This window comes from Stegastes partitus, unplaced genomic scaffold, assembly GCF_000690725.1.
Source record: "Stegastes partitus isolate 25-593 unplaced genomic scaffold, Stegastes_partitus-1.0.2 Scaffold535, whole genome shotgun sequence".
Lineage (NCBI taxonomy): Eukaryota > Metazoa > Chordata > Actinopteri > Pomacentridae > Stegastes > Stegastes partitus.
The window spans coordinates 302131-318843 of NW_007578266.1; the positions used below are offsets into that span (position 1 = coordinate 302131).

The 16713-nt window shown below is 41.2% G+C and overlaps 1 protein-coding gene across 1 annotated transcript; it reads left to right on the forward strand.

Moving 5' to 3' along the window:
* Nucleotides 1-1362: 1362 nt before the first annotated feature.
* flii (FLII actin remodeling protein) lies at nt 1363-16684 on the forward strand. Its single transcript, XM_008288003.1, has 31 exons — nt 1363-1489; nt 3115-3225; nt 4180-4251; nt 4413-4493; nt 4703-4950; nt 5146-5249; nt 5349-5524; nt 5770-5927; nt 6385-6469; nt 7015-7162; nt 7261-7391; nt 7660-7767; nt 8007-8111; nt 8309-8488; nt 8681-8763; nt 8940-9014; nt 9204-9287; nt 9407-9578; nt 10058-10165; nt 10298-10489; nt 10932-11030; nt 11267-11356; nt 11456-11595; nt 11763-12006; nt 12109-12263; nt 12358-12418; nt 12510-12638; nt 13494-13600; nt 13756-13861; nt 14848-14913; nt 15001-16684. The coding sequence occupies exons 1-31, from the start codon at nt 1427-1429 to the stop codon at nt 15133-15135; spliced, it is 3816 nt and encodes a 1271-aa protein (XP_008286225.1). The 5' UTR covers nt 1363-1426; the 3' UTR covers nt 15136-16684.
* The last annotated feature ends 29 nt before the right edge of the window (nt 16685-16713 follow it).

The window sequence follows — 16713 nt, forward strand, 5'->3', positions numbered from 1 at the left end:
TACGTGCTACGCTTGGGTTTTCTGTCGCCTTCAAAATATAACACCTTAACGAGACGTTCCAACAATGCCTCGGAGGATTTCTTGAGAAATGGCTTTATTTTGAAGGAGTTGGTATCGCTTCAGATGTGTCGGAATGACTTGACAGTATTCGATGATAAACAGCTCACTGTGGGGTTTTTGATGCGCATTTAAAATTATTAAATGGCGTGCAAGTAAATATCTCAAGTGTTCATCAGCTGACACAAACAAGTCCCAAGACTTCGAGCAGTCAATTTATTTCAACAAGTTTTGTTGTTATGACTTTACATGTACACAACGCATTGCATGAAATAAAGAGCTGTCTTTAATGAATATATTAGCAAAGGTACTGAGTTTAAAAACATGGAAACCTATTAATTACAGATTACAGATATTACATATTAATATCTGATGATATATTTTCAATTCAACATGAACATGAAGAAAGGAAAATTCCTTTAATAATAAAAACAAAATAAAGGTTATATATTGACACAGTTTAATGTGGATACTGGTGTCTCAGATTTTATGTGGTAAAAATCCATTTTTATTGTGTTTGGTATGTGTTTAAAACATGGAGGTGTAAATTAAAGTTGCAAAAACATGCTTACTTTTGCCGTTCCTCTAGCACCCCCTACAACTAGATGGCCTCCCAGGTTTACTGGTCGGACAGGATTTTATTAAGTTTCTATGCGGACACTATGGAACCAGTGGTCATCAAGCTAAATATTTGCAAAATACACCACCTGCTGCTTCCAGGTCTTTCAGAATGAGTTTCTTTATTTTGTAGAGGTGCTTCTGCAAATTCTAAAATGTCTCGTGCAAAGCACACCAAATGTTCTGCTGTTGGCTGCAAGAGTGAACACAGGAGTCTTCATGCAGTCCCAGCATCTGAGGAACAAAAGATCCAGGTGATTACTTTTGATGGCAAAGTGACCACAACAAATAAGAAAAAAAGCTACTGCTAGCATTCTACTGTCTGGTAGAATAAACTGTATATACTTCCTACTGTCTCCTTTTGTAAATATGTATTTATATATTCGATTTGTCTTTTATGCTTGTACTTTGCACCACTGGAGTTGTCTTTTAATTTCGTTGTACTTTGTGAATGATGACAATAAAAGCTTTCTATTCTATTCTATTCTATTCTATTCTATTCTATTCTATTCTATTCTATTCTATTCTATTCTATTCTATTTTCATAAATGTGTAATAAGCGCTGAAGACCACTGGAGGGCACGGAAGTCTGTTCCACTCCCAAGCAGTAGGGGGCGGTAATGCGCTTCAAACGCTGGTGGTGGAGCTGCATTTAAAAAACAAAACGAGTCGTCTTCCAGACACAACCCTCCCTGCCTGTGGACCAAAATAGACAGTTGAGGGTTGAGCAGCTGGCATCAACTAGTTAGAAATGGCTGCCACCGGAGTTCTTCCCTTCATACGGGGGGTGGACCTCAGTGGAAACGACTTCAAAGTAAGGATTTCCTGCGCTGTTCTTTGGTTTTGTGCTGATAGCCTTTTAATAACGTACACAGTTAGCATAGCTAAAGCTAATCCAAGTAAGACACTCAGCAGCAGACGGCTACACGTTGAGCTCGCTGAAGCACTAGCTTAGCTAGTCGCTGCTAGCATGGGCGTTAGCCAGTTGTCAGAGTGACAAAGTAGCAGTCCGGTCTGTTAACCACCGCCCTGTGGGGTGCTTAACAGCTTTCTGTTTACTGGAACGTATCTGTGAAGGGACTTACTTTAGTTTGTGAACTGTTTGGGAGAACGTAGCTCTAATTTTCAGCCTCACGGTAGCTTGCTAATTTAGCTTCACTGTTGGCTAACTCTAGCTGGGCAGGAGCTTCTTGTCAGAACGTGTCACCATTATCAGCTTTTAAGTTAGACATTGCTGTGGCCGAAGACGGCGTTGGCTAACGTTAGAGCTTGCTGAGGGACAGCAGTCACCCAGTGCTGTCATACTTCTGACACACTTTGTGAGCTTACTTTGGCAGACTAAAAGCAGCACGACTGGCAGCAGTGACTGCTGCAATCATCTGGCTTGTCGCTGTTTGAACTGACAGAACTATTTGTGTACTTAACGCTATCTGCTATGACATTGTGAAACAACGTATTTATATCAGGTGGTTATAGCTCATGATTCAAACCCAAGTGGGATGACACAATTTCCTGTCATTGCCTCTATTGTTTCTTTTGTCGTTTCTCGTCCTGAATATCAACGATACTACTTGTATAAAGTAAATATTGTAGCTGGCCATATTTCTGCTACGTTAACTCTAATCAACATCTGATTTTTAAATGCTGCTAGGATTTATACTCACTAGGGGTGAAAAAATGATCAAAGTACAAAAGTTGCAGTATGGCCAAGTGCAATATCCAAACAGCATGAGCTACAAAGTATAAATGTGTCACAACATAAACTACTAATGAGTAAAACATTGGGATTCTACAGTGATGTCCCAGCCTACTATTCATATTATCAGTGCATAAGAGAACATCTTTGTTTGGTATGAATCACAGATTTAGTCACATCAGTCTTGTATTTGTTTCGGTGGAGAAGAAGTACAGTGATTGCTGCTCCCACTTAAATCATGACTCCTATCATAACATCTGTCAAAATAATCACAATATGATTTTTTATATGATTAGATTAGATAGAACTTTATTGATCCCTTTGGTAGGGTACCTCAGGGAAATTGTTATTAATCAGGCATAACTCACACCCATCTATAATAACAGCAAAATCAACAAGGATAATGTCTGCTTTTGTGTTTGTGTGTAAACCTACTGCTCCTATTCTTGTTGTATTCACAAGAATATATAATGCCATGTTTAAAAAAAACTGTTGTTAATGAAATGATGTTGAACATTTCAGGAAAAAAAATAAACAAGATAATGTTTGTTTTTTTTCCCCTGGTAAACTTGTTTAAGTAAAAATGTGGCCATAATGTGTTAAACAATAATAATTAACACAGCAATGATGTGTTTTGCAGCTTCTTTAATTGTACTAGTCTTTACAAAAAGCTATTTACACTGTCATTGTTGTCAGAAGTCATTTATTTCTTCCTCATCTCTTTCTCCCCTCTGCTGCTTTAGGGTGGTTACTTCCCTGAGCATGTCAAGTGCATGAGCAGCCTGCGATGGCTGAAACTGAACAGAACAGGGCTGTGTTACCTCCCGGAGGAGCTGGCCTCTCTGCAGAAACTGGTGAGATATGCAGGCCTATTTACTCGTTTATTTCCATCTCATATAGAGAAATTAATGCACAGCATTAGTGTGTCTGTTTTGCTTTTTTAACTTAACCCAAAAGTCAGATCAATTTTTTCTTTATAATGATTAAACCCTTTTGTGCTTTGAGATCATTGTTTTCTTCTTCATGTGTGCTCTGTGCATTTTCAAAGCTAAAGAACCTCCCTAAAATATTGTGTGACTGTTGTCATTAAGTGAAACAGACTCGGCTGCAGAGCAAATTGTTCCCAGTCTAAGGATAGAAAGAAGCTTTATATGGAAGAAGAGCTGCCTATCCTTTACAGCAAAGGCAAAATAAGTGTGGAATGTGCCTCATATCTATGTTAAAGGTTTTTCTATAAAAAAAAAAGTATTTGGATATTGTCTTGTCTTGTCATGGTATTTTTTTTCTATCCATAGAAAGAATAAACATTTTTGGTAGATTGATAGTATAATATTAGTCATAAGTTCAAATTTAGTACTAGATTTTTATATATTAGCAGTTTTGTTAAACTCTGAATCTAAACATACCAGTGTTCAACTCATGCCTTTCACTTGTGAAACCTCAGCTCTGAAAACTATGACGTATGCACATAACCTTGCTTTGTATTTCAGTATCTTTCAAAGATTATCAATCCAACCCTCCAATGCAGTGATAAAGAAGCCAAAGATGACATAGACTATGACAAGTGTAGCTGATCCAGATTAGTGTTACCATGGCTAGCAGTCAAAAAGTCAGTGTGTTCAATTGAACCTGTTTGCAATCAGATAATTCTGTTTAGAGACTCTTAGAATCAGTGCCCTTGCCTCTGCTGTACTTGGCACAGCAGCGATGAGGTCACCTTGTAGGGCATATTTATGAGGACTTGAATGAGCATATTTGTGCCGTGTAATACGTGTCAGTAAATGATTCCTTTTTTTTTTCTTTTTTAGGAACATCTTTCAGTGAGTCACAACAGCCTGACCACCTTACATGGAGAACTATCCAGTTTACCGAACCTGCGGGTAAATGACAAACACACATGCAGTACAAGAAAATACACTTAACATACATACAGAGGTAGTAACAATACATTATTATTTCTTAATCCTGCTGTTTGCAATGTAATATTCTGTCTGTAGTCTAGTTATGACGGTGTCCTAAAAGTGTTTCGTTGTGTGTGCAGGCGGTGGTAGCCAGAGCTAACAACCTGAAAAACTCTGGAGTCCCAGATGACATCTTTCAGCTCGATGACCTCTCTGTGCTGGTACACAACAATCTCAGACAATCTTTCATCTGCTTATTATTCAGCATGCTTCCTTTCCTTTGTTTTCAGTCTACTGCCTCAACGTTTTTGCTCATAACCCTCCCTCTTTTTCAGTGAATGATGAAACCTTGCTTTCCCCAAACTAATCCTGGCTTACAAATAATATGTTCAGCAAAATTAATACATTTATTTGCTTTCTTTTCCTTTAGGACCTGAGCTACAACCAGCTGACAGAGATTCCGAGGGACCTGGAGAACAGCAGGAACATGCTGGTGCTGAATCTGAGCCACAACAGCATTGACGCCATCCCCAACCAACTGTTCATCAACCTAACAGACCTGCTGTATCTCGACCTGAGCGACAACAAGCTGGACAGTCTGCCGCCCCAGATGAGACGCCTGGTGCACCTGCAGACTCTCATTCTAAACAACAACCCACTGATGCATGCCCAGTTGAGGTAAAAATACATTGCTTTGTTTCATTGGTTGCCTTCATCCTTTCTCATGCATCCTCCCAGCTTACACTTTTATCCAAACTCACAAAAATTGCCAGTTTGTGTGTACGGCCTTTAGCTAGAAAAACAAAATGCTAGTTTAGTGCTGCTCTGATTGTCTTTGTGTGTGTTTGTATGTGTGAATGTGCATCTGAGTAGGCAGCTGCCAGCTATGGTGGCATTACAGACTCTGCACCTGAGGAACACCCAGAGGACGCAGAGCAACATGCCCACCAGTCTGGAGGGACTGACGCATTTAGCAGGTAGCATCATATAAACACACATGACTGCCAGCTTTTTTACAAACATACGGTGTTCCTTATTTTCTCATCCTCCTCTTTCTCTCTCTCTCTCCCCCCCAGATGTTGACCTGTCATGTAACGACCTGACTCGGGTGCCAGAGTGCCTCTATTCACTGGGCAGTTTGAAGAGACTCAACCTGAGCAGTAACCAGATTTCTGAACTCTCCCTTTGCATTGACCAGTGGACCCAGCTGGAGACACTCAACCTGAGCCGCAACCAGCTCACCTCGCTGCCTGTAAGGATGATCTCACAGAGGCCTTTCCTTTCCTACTATCATTCTTAAGCAGACAGCTTTGGGAAGTTTTGTAAAACTTCTGAAATTTTATTACTTTATTAAACCGAGGTGGTGCATAAATCTAAGTGATGAGTATCTTAAAACCTGTGGGGAATGAAACAAAAACCGTTGTGTTTGGCTTGACAGAGAAATGTGTCTGTGTATCCTCTCCAGCCTTTAAAGTTTGCATTTGTGTCTCCAACTAGTCTGCTATCTGTAAGCTGGCCAAACTGAAGAAGCTGTATGTAAACTCTAACAAACTGGACTTTGATGGGGTTCCACCGGGAGTCGGCAAACTATCCAGCCTCACTGAGTTCATGGCTGCTAATAACAACCTGGAACTCATCCCTGAGGGACTCTGCAGGTGAGTACAGCACTCAAACTCCCAGACTGAGTGCTCTGCTTCATCAGCTGATATTTAAAACAGTGGAGTTTTCATTCTGCATTGTTAGACTGATATATTCCACTTTGCTCTTCATATACTTCATATAGCAATGCTTTTTTGTTTTTTTTTATGTAGAAAAGCACGAGTTAGTTTTTCAGAATGATCATGACTCAGTCCTACAAACGTAAGGAAACAAGCTGAAATGAAAAACACATTTTTTTGTGGTTTAGCTTTTCTGTGTTGCTATTTCTTGTATGTTTTCCTAAAAAGCCAGATTATTATAAATAACCACTCAAAGTGCAGTTTACATAGCCAGATTTCAAAGATGCTTAGCAATGTGTTTATAACAGCCAATTCTTTGTATGTGTCATATTTTGTACTCACCCTATAATAATAATATTACCTAAATATGTGGTTTTGCTGTGTTGTCGTCCAGGTGTGGCAAGCTGAAGAAACTGGTGCTGAACAAAAACCGCCTGGTGACGCTGCCTGAGGCTATCCACTTCTTAACAGACTTAGAGGTACAGTACTCCCATAAAGTACTCAGATGATACTGGAATTAAGATCCAGTTAAAAATAGCATTTGTATTGCAGGGTTGGTGGATTAATGTGGGTAAGTTAGAACAATGGTGAAGAACGTAATTACAACAAAATGAAAAACTCTAATGTTATGAGACATGCAATTGAAAGATCATGAAAAAATTGAGATTGTTACATTCAAAAAGAGTATTACTTGGGTGCCGCTATAGCTTACCTGGTTGAGCTGGTGTCCCATGAACAGGGGCTGTAGTCCCCGACGTAGAGGTCATGAGTTCAAATCCCACTCGTGGCCCTTTTCCGCAGGTCCTTCCTCCATTCTTCTCCCCCACTATCCTGTCTCTCTCTCAACTGCACTCGCAAATAAAAGCAAAAAGGCCAAAAAAAAAATACTTTTAAAAAAAGAATATTACTTAGAAACAATGACTTTTTGGAATCTTACAAATAGTAAATGTCACATGATCTCTACAAGTTTTTATACTTGAAGAGGAGAATAACAATCTGAAACACAAACTTATGTCTCCTGCAGATACTAGATGTGCGCGAGAACCCCAACCTGGTGATGCCTCCTAAACCAGTGGACAGAGCAGCAGAGTGGTACAACATCGACTTCTCCCTACAGAACCAACTCCGACTGGCCGGAGCCTCACCTGCGACTGTAGCAGCTGCAGGAGGAGGTGTGTGCACCTGTGTGGCGTTTTTAGATTTTGTTTGTCGGTAACAATTATTTGTGCATGTTTCCTGGAAGCCTCAACCTGTGTTTATATGTCTCCAGGAGCCAGCCCCCGAGATCACCTGGCGAGGAAGATGAGGCTGAGGAGGAGGAAGGACTGTTCTCAGGATGATCAGGCAAAACAGGTGCTGAAAGGCATGAGCGATGTCGCACAGGAGAAGAAGAACATGGAGGTAAGAAAAGAAGACAATACAGGACAGTAAACAGAAGGATGCTATTATTTATTGTGATTGGAAGCTGTTGTTCCAAATACATGATATTGAGTAGAAAGCATTGCACCAGAATATGAGTCTGTTCTCTCAGATTGGTGTAATTGTTTTTGAAAATTATCCATTTACCTTGACATTTAATTTATTAATTACCAGCATTATTCTTCACCTTCCCAGTAGAAGAAGATTAGGTTTGATTTCCATTGCACTAATAATTCTGCTAATTTTGCAGGAGAACGGCGACTTGAAATACGGTGATTTGAAAATCCGGCGCTGGGACAAGAGTCTAGAGAAGCCTCAACTGGACTATTCTGAGTTCTTTATGGATGACGCGGGGCAGGTAATGTTTGTGTGCTCTGTCCACCTTCAGCTTTAAAGTAAAAGTTGCTTCAGCTGCGGTAATAGTCAGCAGCTTCCCATTCCCATTAGTGTGTTTACATGTTATAGAGAAGAACCGTCTCTCTCCAGTTTCCGGTCTTCTGCAATTTGTTTTTCTAATGATGTTTTTAGTCGACAATCCAGAGTACAGCAGTGTAATTCTTTTTAGTATTCAAATATCACTGCATATTTCTGTTACAGGTTCCAGGTGTAGCCGTCTGGCAGATAGAGAACTTTGTCCCCATACAAGTGGACGAAACTTTCCATGGCAAGTTCTATGAGGCTGACTGCTACATCATTCTCAAGGTAACACATCAAAACTGCCATCATTTACAGTAGATGCGAATTTGATGTTTGTTGTACCAGCCAAAATGGAAAAGATGGTTAAATTGGTCTACTGATGGAGCATGTGTATGTTTTTCATGTCCTCTGAGTGACAAGACAGATTTTTTCCTTCCCGTATCCCTTTCATCAGTCTTACATTTTTCCCCTTGCCATTATAGACCTACCTGGATGACAATCATGCCCTAAACTGGCAGATCTACTACTGGATTGGTCAGGATGCCACACTAGACAAGAAGGCTGGCTCTGCCATCCATGCTGTCAACCTCAGAAATTTCCTCGGGGCAGAGTGTAGAACGATTCGGGAAGAGATGGGAGACGAGAGCGAGGAGTTCAGCGCTGTACGTAGAAACATGTTGCACATACAAGCTAATATATGAAATTCTGATACTTACTCAAGGCATAGCCCAAAATAGATTCATAACTTAACTTCCCTTTTTTCAAATGAATATTCTTATAGACGCTAACCTCTATATACACACCTATCAACTTGTATGTGCTGTTGTGAATGACAGTTTTTGTCTTGTGTGCAGGTGTTTAACAATGAGATCTCCTACATTGAGGGAGGAACAGCCAGTGGCTTTTACACTGTGGAGGACACACACTATCCTGTCAGGTAGGTCGAACAGCTGATCTTTTTTTTATCTTCATTTTAATTCAGAATGAAAAAGTTACTTGCATATCCAATTTATTTGGAGTGTGATTGATTTTGTCAGCTTCTTGATCATCATGCAGGCAGCTACATCTGTTTGTTGAGTTTATTTAGCTGTAATTATTTCCTGTGTTTATCAGGTTGTACAGAGTCTACGGCAAGAAAAACATCAGGCTGGAGTCTGTACCTCTGAAGTCCTCCTCTCTCGACCCTCGGTGACTCTTATACACTTCTACTGTCTCATACAGCAACCTAACATACACTTTGCTCTACACTCCAGCATAAACTCTCTGCTTTCTAAGACATCTGTTGCTAATTTTTGTATTATTGCTATTTGACATGTATGCCTTGTCTCAGTAGTGACAAACTCACACGCTAACATCCTGTCTTTCTTGTTTTGGCAGCTATGTGTTCCTGTTGGACACAGGGCTGGAAATCTTCATCTGGAGAGGAGCCAATGCTACTCTCAGCGGCACTACGAAGGCCAGGTAAGAAGGCCGGGGGAGCTGTCAAGATGTTCATGTCAGGGATGCAGCTATACATAAAAAAATGTTGTTGTCCCTGATGCAAACATGTGTTGTGTGTGCGCAATGTTCTCCTCCTTCAGGTTATTTGCTGAAAAGATAAATAAGAATGAACGTAAGGGGAAGGCAGAGATTACAACTCTGATGCAGAACCAGGAGCCTCCAGGGTTCTGGGAGGTGCTGGGAGGACAACCAGAGGAGATCAAGAAACACGTACCAGATGACTTCTCTCCTATCAGGCCTAAACTATACAAAGTAAGTGTGTTTAATAACCTTCACACAACAGTACTCTCTGTAGCTGACTTGGTGATGAATTTTGCTTGTCGTAGGTTACAGTAGAAGTGTGGGTAGAGACTGAAGGTAGTGTAGGTGTAATGCAAATTTGTAAGTGTTGTAGGAGGTGTGTGGGATGTACAGTTTCGTCACTTGAAGTCACGTTTACTTTATTTTTGTAAATGAGCCATGGTGATGTGGGATCAAAGAGGTTGGATGTCAGCTAACTGCTAGTTTGGTCTTTCTAGTTTAACTTTTACACATGAATTTTCAGGCAACAGAAGGCAGTTATAAGAAAGACAAAGTGGCTGGTGGATTCATTGCAGGGACTTCCTTATAAATTGTCTGTCACACCACTCTTTCATTCTTTTTTTTTTTTTTTTTTAAAGCATGTCATACATGAACAGATGACCAGGACTGACACAACGTCACAGTGTTCTGTTTGTTTTTCACTGCTGTAGGTGGGTTTGGGTCTTGGCTACCTGGAGCTGCCTCAGATCAACTACAAGCTGTCAGTGGAGCACAAAGATCACAAGATCAAACTGGACACGCTGCCAGAGCTCAGACTGGTGTGTTTATCTGCATGATCACCAGAAAGAAAGAACGTCTACAGAGCACAGTAGTTCTTCATAGCTTTTTTCCTTTCTCATAACTCTCCCTCCCTTTGCGTTGCACTCTCTCTTTTCCGTCCCTTTCCTCAGCTTCAGTCTCTGCTGGACACAAAGGGCGTGTACATCCTGGACTGTTGGTCCGATGTGTTCATCTGGATCGGGAGGAAATCTCCCCGCCTCGTCAGAGCTGCAGCCTTAAAACTAGGTCAGGAGATCTGCTCCATGCTGCACCGACCCAAACACGCCTGCGTCACCCGCAACCTGGAGGGCACCGAGTGCCAGGTAACGTTTCATACAGCAAAGACTGCATCAGAAAGTAATTAAAGAATCGATATATCTACATGTTATTGTGATATTTGTCTTACTGTCTTGGACTGTCCAGGCCTTTCTTGTCAGAGGTTTTTTTTGTTTTGTGGATCCTTTAACATTGTGAAAGACTTTATAAGGATCTTAATAAGGGTTGTTTCTGACCTGCTACAAAAAATTATTGGACACTGAAGTCTCACATAAAAGCCATGCACGTTCAAGGAAAACCAATTATACTTTTACAATTTGTGCAAGTTACAAATACATGATTAACATACTTGTACATATACAGTGAAAGGCTAAGGTAGTCATTGTTTAAATGCCAGGTTTATCTTCTATTCTACACTTTAACAGTATAAGATTGAAATTCTGTCACTCACTTCTCTTAATTTCTCTTCCTCTTCTTTCCCTTCTTCAGGTGTTCAAGTCCAAGTTCAAGAACTGGGATGATGTCTTAAAGGTGGACTACACCAGAGCAGCTGAGACTGTACAGCAAAAAGATAACCTGCAGGGCAAGGTCAGTGATGTGTGTTTGTCTCAGATCCTAGTATTGTGAGAGCAGGCTACACGGCAGCTACGACTGAAATTGACCCAGTAGCTCAAAATGTGGGATCATTCTCATTGAGACGGTCTGAATCTAAATTACACGCTGACGAGCTTCAGGCAGCCATTTTTAGAAGGCAAAAATATGTCAGATATTTGTGTAGCTCCTTGTGCTTAGTTAATCATGCTAATGTGTGTTCTGTCTCCCAGGTGAAGAAGGATGCAGAGCAGAAAGACCAGATGAAAGCTGACCTCACAGCTCTGTTTCTCCCCAGGCAGCCAGCCATGCCTCTCACCGAGGTAAACAACTTACTTTTGTCCTGGGTTGTTATGTTGGCAAAGCAAAACACACGCACACACAAAAAAAAAACTCCACTTCTCACATATTCACCTCTCCAGGCTGAACAGCTGATGGAGGAGTGGAACGAGGACCTGGATGGCATGGAAGGATTTGTGTTGGAGGGAAAGAAGTTTGCTCGCCTGCCCGAGGAGGAGTTTGGACACTTCTTCACCCAGGACTGCTACGTCTTCCTCTGCAGGTACAGTAGATGTTTGTTCGACTCTTACTTGATGTCTGTAATCGAGCGGGGGGGAAATTTGTGGCTTTAGCTGGACTTGTGTATGCTCTGTGATGGGGGAATTTATGTATTACAAGTTCACAAACTTATTTGTCATATTATAAGCTGTTGTTTTCATGGTTCCTTAGATACTGGGTGCCTGTGGAGTATGAGGACGACGAGAAGGATAAGGAAAAGAAAGAAGGTGAAGGTGGGGAGGGTGGCGGAGAAAGAAGAGGAGGAGATGAGGAGGAGGAGGACAAACAGCCAGAGGAGGACTTCCAGTGTGTCGTTTACTTCTGGCAGGGCAGGCAGGCCTCCAACATGGGCTGGCTCACTTTCACCTTCTCCCTGCAGAAGAAGTTCGAGAGTCTCTTCCCTGGAAAACTGAAAGTATGAAGACAGATTAGTGTGTTGTCCCTGACACTTAAAATAAGACTCATCTTCTATTGCACTCATCACGGGTCATCGTACAAGATCTGTTTTGCTGTTTAGGTGGTGCGTATGACCCAGCAGCAGGAGAACCTCAAGTTCCTGTCGCATTTCAAGAGAAAATTCATCATCCACAAAGGAAAGAGGAAACAGAAGACCGACTCTGCCCAGCCCTCCCTCTACCACATACGCACCAATGGCAGTGCACTTTGCACCAGGTATATTTACGCACTTATGGACACTTGGAATATCTTCATGTCCTCAAAAAAACCTCTTTTAACATTTCGTGTTTAACACACATCTCTCTTTTAGAACCATCCAGATTGGCACAGATTCCAGCAATCTCAATTCAGAGTTCTGCTTCATACTCAAGGTTTGGATGTTTAAAAACTGTACAGTCAGGCAGATTGATAAAGCAATTCAGAGTTCTGTGAATTGAGCTCAACAATTTATGTTCCCTGCAGGTACCGTTTGAGAGCACAGACAATCAGGGCATCGTTTACACCTGGGTGGGCCGAGCCGCTGACCCCGACGAGGCCAAACTGGCCGAGGACATCATGAACTGCATGTTTGATGACACGTACAGCAAGCAGGTAAGAGAGTGTGTCTCATGTTTCATTTGTGTTCTTTATTGTTCTTCTGTGATAAGCATTAAGCATACATGCCTCACTTACTTCATTTGTCGCTTCAACTGCTTTCACTTTTTACTCTTCAGCTGGCCATTTAATAGTTTCCTCTGTCAGCTTACACTTCGACTGCTTGATCTGAGAGTTGATCTGTTTTCAGTGATTCCACTTCAGCAGATGCTTTCTCTTCATTCCAGCTTGATTTATCACACAATTTTGATTTGCTGTTTCTTTCACTTTCACTTCAACTCAAACTAGTTCTTATATTTAAACTAAATGGTCTATCAGCACTTAAGTTGTTGCTTTGACAACCACTTCGGCTTCTTTCAGTGTTTCAACTTTTTGTTTTAACATGTTTTCAGCTTGTGGTACACTTGGGTTTTCTTTTTCAAGTATTTATTCCCATAAAAGAAAACCGGTTGAACATTACTGAGAGAGCCCTTAAAAATAGTGATATCTGAAATATGTTGCCTTTATTCCCATCCAGGGATGGTATAGATGCTTTAGCTTTTGGGAATTTCTTTCATTTTTTATATATGTGCAAGTCCACATACATTAAAGGCATTTACTTTGTGTTATTTGACAAAAATCTGTGCATTTTTCTGATCATTTGATGAATAAAAATGTCCATCGTGCATGAATAAAAAAAACCCTCCAAATTAACAAAATGGAGTGAAAACTGTTGGCTGACTAAAGTGTCTTTGGTGGACGCCAAAAACTCAGTGATTTAGGAATAATTCTGATGTGCACTACAAGGCTGAGAATGTGTGCTGGAAAGTACATCTCATCACAGCGTCATCAATCAATACGTCTCTCTGTCAGGTCATTAATGAGGGAGAGGAGCCAGAGAACTTCTTCTGGGTCGGGATCGGTTCTCAGAAACAGTACGACGAAGACGCAGAGTATATGAAACACGCTCGGCTCTTCAGGTGAGTGCACGTCATCTGTTCTGCACATCACGGCATTACAGTGAAAATATGTGCAGCTGTAATTCTTGTGTGACACCATCTGTTTTTCCTCATATTGCATCTTTCACTTCTACCTCTTTAATGACTCTTCTTGTTTTATGTCCTTTCTTTCACAGGTGTTCAAATGAGAAGGGTTATTTCTCTGTGTCAGAGAAGTGCTCAGACTTCTGTCAGGATGACTTAGCAGATGATGACATCATGTTGCTGGACAACGGCAAAGAGGTAACGCCAAATAAGCATCATGTTCAGTACAATGTGAGGTGGCAAACATACTTGTGCACAAGCCATAAAATTTAAAAAAAAAAGAGCCTGTTAAAATCCTAGATCTATGAAGGAAAAATATATATATATCACTGTCCAGGTACACATTTTAAAATTCAAAATCTGATAAAACAGTTTTAACTGATACAAAAGATTCTAAAACCAATACACACTGGGATGAGTTGGATAATACATCCAAAAAGTCAGGACCAGCATAACTAGCAATTAACACAATCAAGCACAGTTCATTAAAAAGATATACCTAAAGAAATACTGCTAGTAGTTAACCCTCCTATTACCTTCAAATTTACTAATATCTTTTATCCTTGGGTTCAATTTGATCCCAGCAATTTAAACCTCCAGAAAACATATTTAAAATTGTTACCCAAGTTTATGTGTGAAAAATACTTCAAGTACTTATTTAGAGGTGGAATGGGGTCAAATTGGGCTGCAAGGTGGCGCAGTTGGTAGCACTGTTGCCTCGCAGCTAGAAGGTTGCTGGTTCGCGTCCCGGTGGGGGCACCGGAATCTTTTTGCATGGAGTTTGCATGTTCTCCCCGTGCAGCGTGGGTTCTCTCCGGGTTCTCCGGCTTCCTCCCACACAGTCCAAAAACATGTTGAGGTTAATTGGTGATTCTAAATTGTCCGTAGGTGTAAATGTGAGTGTGCTTGGTTGTCTGTCTCTAAGCGTAGCACTGCGATAGACTGGTGACCTGTCCAGGGTGTCCCCTGCCTTCACCCTGAGTCGGCTGGGATAGACTCCAGCCCCCCCGCGACCCTAATGAGGATTAAGCGGTGTATAGATAATGGATGGATGGATGGGGTCAAATTGACCCCAAAGATAATAGGAGGGTTAAAAAAAAATAATTAAAAGCGATCAAATCATTGTCACATTTTCTGTTGTCTTGATTGTTTTTCTTCCTTTTCTGCGTTTCCGCCTCTTTCAGGTCTACATGTGGGTGGGGACTCAAACCAGCCAGGTGGAGATCAAACTGAGTCTCAAAGCCTGCCAGGTGAGTGAGACGCTGCAGTTTGGTGTGCACATGCCTGTGTGTAGTTTCCCACATCTCAGCAATCCCTCTCCTCCTCTTCCCCTCCAGGTTTACATCCAGCACATGCGCTCTAAGGAGACCGAGCAGCCGAGGAAGCTGCGACTGGTCAGGAAGGGAAACGAGCCTCACTGCTTCACGCGCTGCTTCCACGCCTGGGGAGCTTTCAAGACTCCCCCCGCGTAGGCCAAACCGGATCACACGCATCACATTGATTTGCTGCCATGTAATTTTCTACTAGTAAGATGACGATGTCTATGCCAGTCCCAGCTTTACCTGAGACTTACCTCCATCCTGCTCAGCAGCATTTTGGCCAGCAGGTTTCTGTCAGCAACTGCCTACAAAAAAAAAAAAACAGCCTGGAAAGGTTTAAGTTTAGCACAACAAGCCCGATCAGTGAGAGTTCTTCTGGTCAAGGAGCTGCTGGCTGGTGAGGTGGTTAAAATATTCCTTTTTTTCTAGAAGCTTTTTAGCAGCAAGTCTGGATTTTGCTGTTTGAGTGAAAGAAGAGAATTATGTTTTCTGATAAAATAGGTGTACAGAGGCTTATATAAAAAATAAAACAAACCCATGGGAAGTGTTTCCCCTCACATATCGATCTGCTTCGCTGCTTTCACGTGGCTTGTGCTGCATGGTCGATCGTTTTCAGCAGAGGAGGGTTAAGTGCTTGTTACTACAAGAGCCGCTCCTTCATGCTTTAGTGCCGCCAGTCACGCAGCTTATTGGAAGCAGATTACAGCAGAGAGTAGTCGATTTTACAGTCTGTATTATTCTTTTCATCATTGAGGGACTGAGCAGAAAACAGCACTATAATTGTTTCTCTGAAGAATGTCGGTTTATATATCTATTTTTTTTCATGGTATGTGTGTGTGTTTGCCCCGATGCGCCTTCACTGAGATGGGGTCTTCCTCATTCCCACAGTCTGTTTGGTTACTGTTCTCACATCCTCTAATGTTACCGCTGCAAAATGAAACCGACATGAAGATACTTTGGAGAGGGATTTCCGTAGCTGTGATCAATGGTTACATTTATTTGGCCAAAGAAGTCTTGTGGAGGTCAGGGTGTAAGTTAGATATGTGAGACAGATTTGTTTTATGTTTAAGAGGTTTAAATGTGCAATCAGTAGAGCCTGGGATACTGAAACTAAATACTGTATTCTTCTACGCTACAGGCCGCATTCAACTTGTCTAAATGTTTATTTTCTGGAGACAATAGGAAAGTGCTTCTTTCCAAAATTTTGCGTAACTATATTTGAAAAAGTAAATGCATGATATTTAAAATACTACAGGTTTAAAGTTGAAGTTAGATCTTAAAGTGCTGCTTTTCTTTTTCAAATATGTTTCTCTTTTTGGAACCAAGCTCTTCAATGGGAGATCTTCCACATCCTATGGGACATATCTTGATAAACGTAGGGACATCTGCTGCTGCTGTTAGAACGATCAGTTCGACTAGTTCTACATCTTAGTAACTCCTGCAGTGCTTCTTGCGATCATGTGACCTGTGTAACACGCAGGCACTGGTCCAAGCGAGATGTCTGTATAATATTCACAAATGGCTGCAACTTTCATCTCTGTTTCTTTCTACTATATTTTGTGGGGTGAACTGTATGCTTGTTAGTGTGTTTGAGTCTTGCACACATACATATGTGTGTATCTGAATATGTGCACATGCTCCTGATGCCACCTGCAGATGCTTTATTTATGTATTTTATATAAAAATAAAATTTCACATCACAGTTTGTGATCTTGGCCTCTTACTCACCAG